A 10545-nucleotide genomic window follows, 5' to 3' on the forward strand; every position below is an offset into this window, starting at 1 on the left:
ATCCCGGAGATATCTGGGGCCTTCAGAAAATTGATTTCAACAGACAGACAGACAGACAGACGGACAGACAGACAGACAGACGGACATGGCTTAATCGACTCCGCTATCTATAAGGATCCAGAATATATATACTTTATAGGGTCGGAAATGAAAAATGTAGAAATTACAAACGGAATGACAAACTTATATATACCCTTCTCACGAAGCTGAAGGGTATAAATACATATTGTCATATATAAGAGCCTTTATTTCCGAAGTTATCATTATTTTTACAAAAAGATTACATCACAAAAAATTTACAGGGTGACCGTCATCACGTTGCTCGCCGTTTCAAAAAAAATTCCTAGTGGTACTGCTATTTTCTTGTTCGTTACTGTACATATGTATGTACTATTATTTATTTATGTTTATTTTATATACAAACATATGTAAACATTAATAATCATATACAAACAAATGTACATAAATACATAGATATATAGATAGATAGATATTTAGTATTTGTATTTTATCCGCTTAATGTAAACTTGATGACAAAACATCATTCATTCATTCATTCGTTCAGTTGAAGCCACTTTAAATACTGCAACAGTATATGAATACATTGTACATACATGTGACACACACGAAATAAAGCTGGAATATGTATGAAGTTTGGATCATTGAACTGAAAAATGTCAATCATTATAGGCACATTAAAATACAATAATATAAAAAAACAAGATAATACCCTACACTAAGTAAAAGAGCAAAAACATTTTTCTTTAATTTATATTTTTGAGTGATTTTCGGAATTGGGCCTTATATGGGGGCCAATGACCAATTATGTACCGATCACCATGAAATTAGGTCGTGTGATTTACACTGAATCAATTAAGTCTCCGTACAGACATACTCATAATATAAACTAGCAATTTATGGTCACTTTTCAATACATATTTAAAACTTTTTTTAATTCATTTTATAAAAAATCTTATAAACTAGAAATCAACATAAAAAAATAAAATCAAAAATTAAAAATTAAAATCATATAAATTTACATAAATTCAATAATTGTACGAAAAGTATCACCAAAAAAGTCTCCGTACAGTTAACCGTTTTAAGGCAAGCAATCCCATATTAATCTTAATTGAATTTAATATGTGGTAGGTCCTTCTTTCTGAGCAATTGCTTCATTTTAATGGCTGTGCATGGAATGGACCAGCTTTGTTGTTGTCAGGGAATCCAAAAATAAGCAAATTTTAATCGATAGAAAGAAAATTATTATTAACTTGCAAAATGAAGGAAAAAATCTAACCGAAATCAAGGATATTGTAAAAAGAACACGCTCTTCCATTCAGTATGTTATTCAAGAGTTCAAGAAAAATAGACCACCACTTAGAGAGAAGAATTGTACGATTTGTAGAAGGTAATCCAAAAATTAACGTATTGCGGGAAACTTGAAAACTAGTGATGAATTAACGGTAAACCCCCAAACTTAAGAAACGCTCTTAAACTAAATGGATACAATGGTCGAGTAAGCCGTAAGAAGCCCCTTGTTCGAAAAGTGAACATGAAAAAGAGATTGGATTACGCTATCGAGTATATTGATAATGATTTTTTTTATTTTGTGTTCGAGTTATTTTTAGCGATGAAAGTAAATTGAATGTTTTTGGTTCTGATGGAAGAGAAATGTTATGGAGAAAGCCAAATGCTGAAATGAATCCGAAGCATTTGACGTATGGCTTCATCTGGGGTGGGAAATCTTATTTTTGTTGAAAACTCGATGGGTAAATATGCATACGTTAATATATTAAAAGAAAACTTAAAACGAAGTTCTGAAAAATTAGGCTTGGAACGTTTGTATTGCTTCCAACAAGACAACTATCCCAAACACACCTCTAGATTAGTAAAGGAATGTCTTATTTATAATGTTCATAAGCACTTAAATCGCTCAGCTCAGTCACCTGATCTCAACCCGATTGAGCATCTATGGGATCACTTGGAAAGAAAGATTCGGCAGCACAATATAACGAGTAAATATCAGCTAAATGCCGTTATAATGGAAGAGTGGTATAAAATAGATTCCCTGACAACAACAAAGCTGGTCCATTCCATGCACAGCCATTAAAATGCTGCAATTGCTCAGAAAGAAGGACCTACCACATATTAAATTCAATTAAGATTAATATGGGATTGCTTGCCTTAAAACGGTTAACTGTACGGAGACTTTTTTGATGATACTTTTAATACAATTATTGAATTTATGTTTACCCCCATTAACACGAAACCTGGTTAAACGTTAACTAACAGTTATACTGTCGGTTGAAATTATTTTTATATGAAAACTGTCAGTATAACTATTAGTTAACACATAACCAGACTTCGTGTTACTGGGGGTTAGAAGATTTTTTATAAAATTAATTAAAAAAATGTTTAAATATGTATTGAAAAGTGACAATAAATAAATAGATGAAATAATGGACCGATTTCAGCCAGTTTCAACAGGCTTGGTCCTTGGGCCGAAATGTACCAAATTTGATCGAAATATCTTCTAAATTGCGACCTGTACTCTGCGCACAAGGTTTACATTGACAGCCAGCCAACCAGACAGACGGATGGATGGTGTAGGGCATCAAACGATCTCTTTTAATACAAACAATTTTATAGAATATATTCATAAAATACATATATGTATGTAGCTAGAAAATCAATCACCACTTGAAATGAAGGAATATTTCTGGGATTCATGAAAAGGGAAATAACTTTTCTGTTTGTAATTCTGTCGTAATTAAATTAGATAGTATTGAAAATTGGAATTGAAAAAAACTCTAATTTTTTCGTTTGGGAGTTTCGTTGGAAAATTCCAATTAAAAATACTTTGGAATATAAAGACTTTCAATCTACAACTATTTCATAAAATATGTATTTTACGACACATTATAAATACAATTAAATGATCTAATTTATTACTTTTTACATCAATATATTAAATTCTAATTTTTATTCATTGTTGACGAAAACTTATTTAATGTTTCTGGTTTCAAATATATTACAAAAATAATCGAATAATATTCGACTAAAATAAAACTCGAATAATTGACAACCCTACAACATACGTATAAGCTAAATTTTTAAGATACATAATATGTTAGAATGTATTATAAAAAAAAAATACTAAACCATGAACGCTACATTTAATGCTACAATTTTTCATTTTATATGTAAGTAAATATAATTAAAAATTAAACATTCTACCGACTTTTTAGTATTAAATTTGCTGTTTTTATTTTCCATGTATATTGTACGCCACTAGTTTATAACAAACATGTCTTGTACTGTCAACGACTTCTTCAGAAGTACAGACACATCTCACTTTAACAAAAAGAAGTAATTTGGATTTATCTAAAAGATTTTCTTAGTATTTAAACTTAACAGATTTAGTTGTTACAAAAAGTACTTGGAATTATGTTTCTTTAACCGCAATAGGTACAACAGTTAAAATTTGTATTTTTAATCCTCATTTAGGGCCATTATTACAACTTGCCTTTATAGTTAAAGGTAACTTTAAGCAACAGAAAAAGGTGCCCTTAAAGTTAACTATAACGGCAAGTTGTAATAATTACCCTCAATAATTACCACCATAGTGAGGAGGGTATAATGCGTTTGTGCATTATACCCTCCTTAAACTATACCGATCGACTTAGAATCACTTTCTGAGTCGATTAAACGATGTCCGTCCATCCGCCCGTCTGGTTAGCTGGCTGGCTGTCCATGTAAACCTTGTGCGCAGAGTACAGGTCGCAATTTTGAAGATATTTCGATCAAATTTGGTACATATTATTTTTTCGGACCAAGGACGAAACCTATTGAAACTGGCTGAAATCGGTGCATTATTTCACCTAGCCCCATACAAATGTCCTCTCGAAATTTATCGGTCATAAATGTTTAATTAATATATCTATCTCCACAAATTCCGCTCCAAATAAGTTTTATATATACAAAATTCATGTCACCAAATTTTGTTACGATCGGTCCACAATTAGTCATAGCTCCCATATAGACCCGTTTCCGAAAATCACTTTAACGTGCATAAATCGCTTAAAAATTTTGGTAAACACACAAAATTCAACATAGTTAACTTTAATATAGACATAAATCACACGACCTAATTTCATGGTGATCGGTCCATAATTGGTCATAGCCCCCATATAAAGCCCACTTCCGAAAATCACTCAAAAATATAAATTATTGAAATTTTAAAAGAAAAATGTTTTTGCTACTTAGTGTAGGGTATTATATGGTGGGGCTTGACCGATTAGAGATTTACATAAAATGTTATCATCTATATATCATGTAAATGAAATACAAACAATATTTATAAATATGTATAAAGATTTAGGAAATTTCATAGTTAGTGTGCCCATTGTTCCCAAGTCGGGAAAATCATTTTTCAACAAAACTAATTTTTGTTAAGTTTTTTGTTTAGATTATTTTAAATTAGTCGGCATTGAATTAACAAGTAATAATAATTGTTCATTGTTTATGTGCCATAAACACAATATTTAGAGCTTCACTGTATGCATGTAGGCTTTTTTTCTTGCCTACACGATATGTACTAAAGTTTGCTTTAAGAATTGGGTTTTCCAGTGATTCATACATTTGGGATTCACCTATAGATTATTAATTTATGAAACCTTTGGTGTTTTCCAGTGATTCATACAATTAGGATTCACCTTCAGATAATTAATTTACGAAATCTTTTTATTGCTATCTTTTAAAAATGATTAGTTGTGATAACAATATCAAAACAATGTACAATATGTATGTTTGTACATTAGGGTGCCTCAATAAAATATTTGGATGTTTCCAACTAAATGTTTGTTCCTATTTCTCGCAAATATTGGTATCATGTGAAAGGCGCTTTTAATGCTTTATCTATATAAATAAAAATCAAATGTCGTTCGTTGGTAATTGCATCAGTAGAGAACGGCCGGACCAATTTAGACAGATTTTCTTTTAAAATGTTAGTCATAGCCCAACTTAGGTTTTTACGGAATGAAAAATTTACCACGCCCACTTTTTTCGATTTATTTAAAATCGGAAAACGGCTACACCGATTTTGTTTAAATGATCATAGAATCCAATTTAAGTTTTTACTGAAAGAAAAATTTGCCACGCCAATTTTTTTTCGATATATCTAAAAATTGCCCACTTCCACTAATACGCCCACTTATTAAATACATCGATCTGCGATAAATCATATTTCAGACCAAAATTCGATTACTTATATAAAAACTCACAATATCTAAAATCGATAATAACTTGGCCAATAAGCGTTTAATTAAGAAAAGGATCTCGATCTGTGATCACTCATATTTCTGGCCAAAAATCGATTTGTTTTTATAAAAACTCACAATATCTAAATTCGCTAATAACTTGGCCAATAAGCGTTTAATCAAGAAAAGCAGCTCGATATGTGATCACTCATATTTCCGACCAAAAATCGATTTTTTATAGAAAAACTCAAAATATCTAAAATCGCCAATAAGCGTAAAATCAAGAAAAGGACTCGATCTGGGATCACTTACATATATTTCTGACAAAAAACGATTTTTTATATAAAAACTCACAATATCTAAAATCGCTAATAACTTGGCCAATAAGCGTTTAATCAATTATGAAAATAAATCATAAAACCTTAAAAATGGTAAATACTGTCGCCAGGACTTTGAGAAATGGTATCCTCAATGAAACTGGACTTTCAATTTGGTTGGGATCATCGTCACCTTATTTTTCTTCTATACAAACGGGGTCACCCTATTGGACATAAGTATGAATATAGATATCGTCCTCTAATCAGTAAAAGTAATATTTCATCAAACCGTTAAGTATTTATCTATCTGCATGTATGTATGTATTTATAATGTATTGGTATGTTAAATGCAAAGAATTTTCTTTTACTTCAGTCAAACAAGTACTTCGATAACAGCAAGTCGGTCGTAAATAATATCGAAAACAATTGTTTCTATTGTCGGAGTTACGAATAAAATTCATTTTTCTAGCCGAAAAATGTCACAACCACCAAACAGTGTACCAATTGCGGTATATGCATCATATGGGACATCTCAGCCACAAGCAAGTCGTTCTGCAAGTAGATGGCGCAATCAGCCTCAATCAAATTCTGTAGCTGCCGGTAAGTACAAATGGTATTGTAGGGTTAAAGCGGAGGATTCCCAATAAAATACATATGTATGTATGTATATTAATAAATGGTTAAAGTGTATGGTATTGGTGTTATTTTGTTTTATTTTAAATAGCGGTTCCGAAAAATATTAAATTTTTTAAATAAACCATTTAAAAATCAAAAAATAAAATCGTTTAACCCGCATAATGTCTGTTATAATAATTTGTGTATGAAAACGGTAAGTATAACAGTAAGTTAAAACATAACTATACATTTGGTGAATTCACAAGGTCTCCTATCATGTCATAATATCCTAACATTTCACAATGGTTTGATAATGTTGTTATTATGTATGTATGCATGTATTATGTATGCCGCAGAGTAGTGAACTATTAGGTCATTATGACAATATGATATTATAGGAGACCTTGTGAATTGACCAATTGTAACAATTGTAGCAAGTCTTAAGTATTAAGCTAAATAACTTAAAATAAGTTATTTTGCTCAAAATTTAAAAAATTTTTATAATTCTTTTAGTTCAGACAGAATGATACATTAATTCTGATTACAAGTATCACATACTTATTTCCTATGTTATCTATAAAAATAGTAATCACCTTTTATGAAAAATATTTTTTACAAATAAAAAAACACCATCGATCAATTATATATTGATACATATGTATATGTATGTTGTTTGATAAAACCCTACTAGTGGATACATTATAACTGCAGTTCTTAAATGTGTATGTATTTGATAGGAATTTATCGTCAAATACAGTCATTGTCAAACGTTTGATATTTGAGAAGGATTTTAATTTCAAATCATTGTCAATTTGAGATGTTTTGATGGAACATTGACCTAGAATCTCTGCACAGAGAAAACAGATTCGTAATAGCAACCGAATTTGTTGCCAATCGAATGATTCGGTTGCACACTCAGAATATGTCGGTTCTAGCAACAGAAAGTCAGTGGATAAATAAGAATTTCGGTTGAAGCATCCAAACTTTTGTTACCACTTCTAAAATGTTGTAGCTACAACTTTGTAGCACACTGTGTGCTATCAAAAACATAGGTTTATAAAATAAAAAATTTATTTATTTTGCAGGTGGTTTAATTTTTTTATCAGCTGGCATGAATATGGCTCAAGGGGTTGGTTGGAATCATGGTAGTTTTTTTGGATCCTTAGAGCATTTCCGATTCTCTTGGTTTGTTGGAGTTATAATCGGCGCCATTTTAGCAGCACCACTTGCAAATTTATTTCCAAAAAAGTTCATGCTGGTTTGTATGCAGAATATCCACTTAATATCCACTTTCTAACTGTTATTATTCTAGGCATTTTCGTCGCTACTAATATTGATAGAAGGCATCATTTTTACAAGTGCTCCTTACGAATATGAACCTTTGTTAGCTGGTCGTTATTTGAATGGCATTGGAGTGGGATTTGCAACGATACCGTTCTTTATACATGCAAGTGAAATATCTGCCAATACATATCGCGGATCCTGTTTGGCTATAGAGCAGTACGGCGTTTGCTTCGGAATAGCTATCCAAGTTATTTATGCCTCTCAATGGGGCTCAACGGCTTTTCCCGCAAATCGCCTGCATGGTATATTCGATATTATATTCGCCGTAGGAGCCATGGCTTCACTTTTATATTTTATTGAGTCACCAATATTCTTCATACGCAAAGGGGACGAAGCCGCAGCCCTGGATTGTTTAAGTCGTTTACAGCGACCCCAAGGTGTAACATCAGCTACAACAGTTTTATTGGAAGAACACAAAAACTATGTACGTGAAAACGAGAATTACACTTTGATGGAGGGTATTAAGCGCGGTATTCTTCCATTAGTGAAAATTATATTCTTCCGGAGCATGATGGTGGCATTTTGCTTCTCTTTGCCTTTAAATACAGCCCTACAGTTTAGTTTGTTGGCTAATTTCATTACATGGCCACCAATAGTGGCTGCATGTTTACGTATATTTGGTGCATTTATAGCTCTCATCTTGGTCGATGGTTTGGGACGCAAATTGCCATCTCTAATATTTATTGTAATCACAGGAGCGCTTATAATTGCCATCGGTGCAATGTTCAGCAACTTCTCCAATTTGTACAATTCGTATGACATGTCAGTGGTTACTTCACTTTCGTTATTGACACAGTTCTTTGCTGGTCTATTTGTTCCCTTTACATCCATCTACATGGGTGAAGCTTTTCCCTTGGTTGTGAAGCCATATTTCATAGGCGTTAGTGTAATTATTGAACAACTGATTCATATTATTATAATAGTCACTTTTGTTCCATACATCAGTAGTATTTTTGACTCCCTTTTGGCTCAAGGTATTATAATGGTTGTTTTCTTCCTCTTCCTCTGCACCACCATGCCAGAGACGAGAAAAATCTCTTTAAAAGAAGCCCAAGATCGTTTTCGACATTTGTTTCATTTAAATTTATATTAAATACATTTCTTTTTTCTTTTTTTTTGCATTCAATTTGTATTATTATTATAGCTATTAGGTACTTACTAAATATCTGTCCAAATTGTGCCTATTTTAATACGAGTATGTGTACGTACACACTCAATTAATTTGCTACTATATAATAATAATAATAAATTCTTTAACTAATTAATATTGTCGAGTCGCTTTTTTAAGTTTTTTAAGTCGCATCGATTTGTGTTATGATATCGGTTTGCTTCGTTAAAGTTAGCACTAACTATAGGTGAATATTTTTAAAAATTATCAGATACAAATTTTACCCAAATACATTTTGTAAATATAACGTGCCGCATTTCAGTCTAGGTCTTGACTTAGTTAGTGCTAACTAAGTCAAGCAAACTAAAGGCTTTGATTAAACTTAGATGTAACAAGGGAATTTCCCATTTTATTCTGTTAAATAGTTAAATTTATATTTACCATATAAGACATTTGTTTTCGTTTTTTTGTTTACCTATTTATATTAACATTTGTTGGAATAAATGAAAAATAAGATATTAATCTACATATATGGCTTTTTTATTAACAAATTCAAACGTTTTGTGAACAATTTATGCAATTTACAAATATATGTATGTATGGGAAAAAGTGATTCGATTTACGTTGTTTCGGTTTGTGTCGGTTAGGGTGGCCCTTAATAAACGAAAGTTGGATATTGGTCAGTCTTACCCCCCGCCCCAACATTGTTAAAAAAATCATCCTGAAAAAAGGAAGTTGCTAGCACTTATATCTTCTCTATAAAAAGTTATATGCATTCAAATTTGGAACTTGTAAAAAGGGCCGTATTTTTTAAGTTTTTTCCCAAAAAAGCCCATATATTTTTTCTTTTGTAGATTCGGGACTATATACAATTTTTATATGATCCGAAAAGATAACTTAATGCAAAAGCGTGCAAAGAAAAATTTGGCTCAATTAAGCGGACATATCACCCCCCAGTCCTATCCAAAATTGGCCAATTTAAAAAAATTAAAGTACAAACTTGTCAAATTGGGCAAGGTTTGTGAAAATTCTGAGGAGATAATATAGACTTTTTATTTAAGTATTTGATATTGTTGAAAACATTATGACTTGAGGATTGATATTTTAGTAAAATTAAATAATTCTATGAAATTTTGGGAATTCATTTACCTCAAAAACTAAAAAAAAATTTCAATGGTGATTTTCCACTAATAAAATATAAAATTTGAATTAATGTAAAATTTTAACAATTAAAGATATCATAACAAAATTTGGAACCAATATAGACTCAAATGTTCTGAAATCAATTGCATTAGAATTTTTGAAATTTTTTATTTTCAATTACGGAAATTCCTAAAACGGGGAAAATGTGTTCCAAAAACTGGGTTTTTTAAAAAAGTGCCGAAATTTTTGTTTTAAATTGGCCAATTTTGGTTAGGACTGGGGGGTAATAGGTCCGCTTAAGTGAGCCAAATTTTTCTTTAAATGCTTTTGCATTAAGTTATCTTTCCGGATCATATAAAAATTCTATATAGCCCAGAAGAATTTTGTTTCTACAAAAGAAATAATATATGGGCTTTTTTGGGAAAAATATATCTTCTTATCGGGAAGAGATAACTGCCAGCAACTTGGTTTTATTTTATTTAGAATTTTATCGCCAATGATGTTTCAAAAATAAATTTCGACCATCCGTATACCCGCCATATCATTCGGATCATAAATGGAATTTTGGCGATTTTTTAAAAAAAATTGTGACCCGAGGTGACCGAATTTGAGAGGCTACGTACTGGTCCCCATTAGCGTTAGGAAGCTAATAAATTATTTAAATCCTAGAAAAGTTTTATCAATAACAATATAACATCCTCTATTAAAGGTAAAATTTCCAAAGTCACATTACCATTTTTCAACATTCAAGTACCAAAAA

The 10545-nt window shown here is 31.1% G+C and overlaps 1 protein-coding gene across 1 annotated transcript; it reads left to right on the forward strand.

Annotated features, from left to right (window-relative positions):
* The first annotated feature begins 6001 nt into the window (after window positions 1-6001).
* Window positions 6002-9170, forward strand: LOC135957177 (uncharacterized). The gene is made up of 3 exons (XM_065507866.1): window positions 6002-6175; window positions 7276-7448; window positions 7503-9170. The coding sequence occupies exons 1-3, from the start codon at window positions 6052-6054 to the stop codon at window positions 8625-8627; spliced, it is 1422 nt and encodes a 473-aa protein (XP_065363938.1). The 5' UTR covers window positions 6002-6051; the 3' UTR covers window positions 8628-9170.
* Window positions 9171-10545: the final 1375 nt, after the last annotated feature.

This window comes from Calliphora vicina, chromosome 4 (assembly GCF_958450345.1).
Source record: "Calliphora vicina chromosome 4, idCalVici1.1, whole genome shotgun sequence".
In the NCBI taxonomy this organism is placed as follows: Eukaryota; Metazoa; Arthropoda; class Insecta; order Diptera; family Calliphoridae; genus Calliphora; species Calliphora vicina.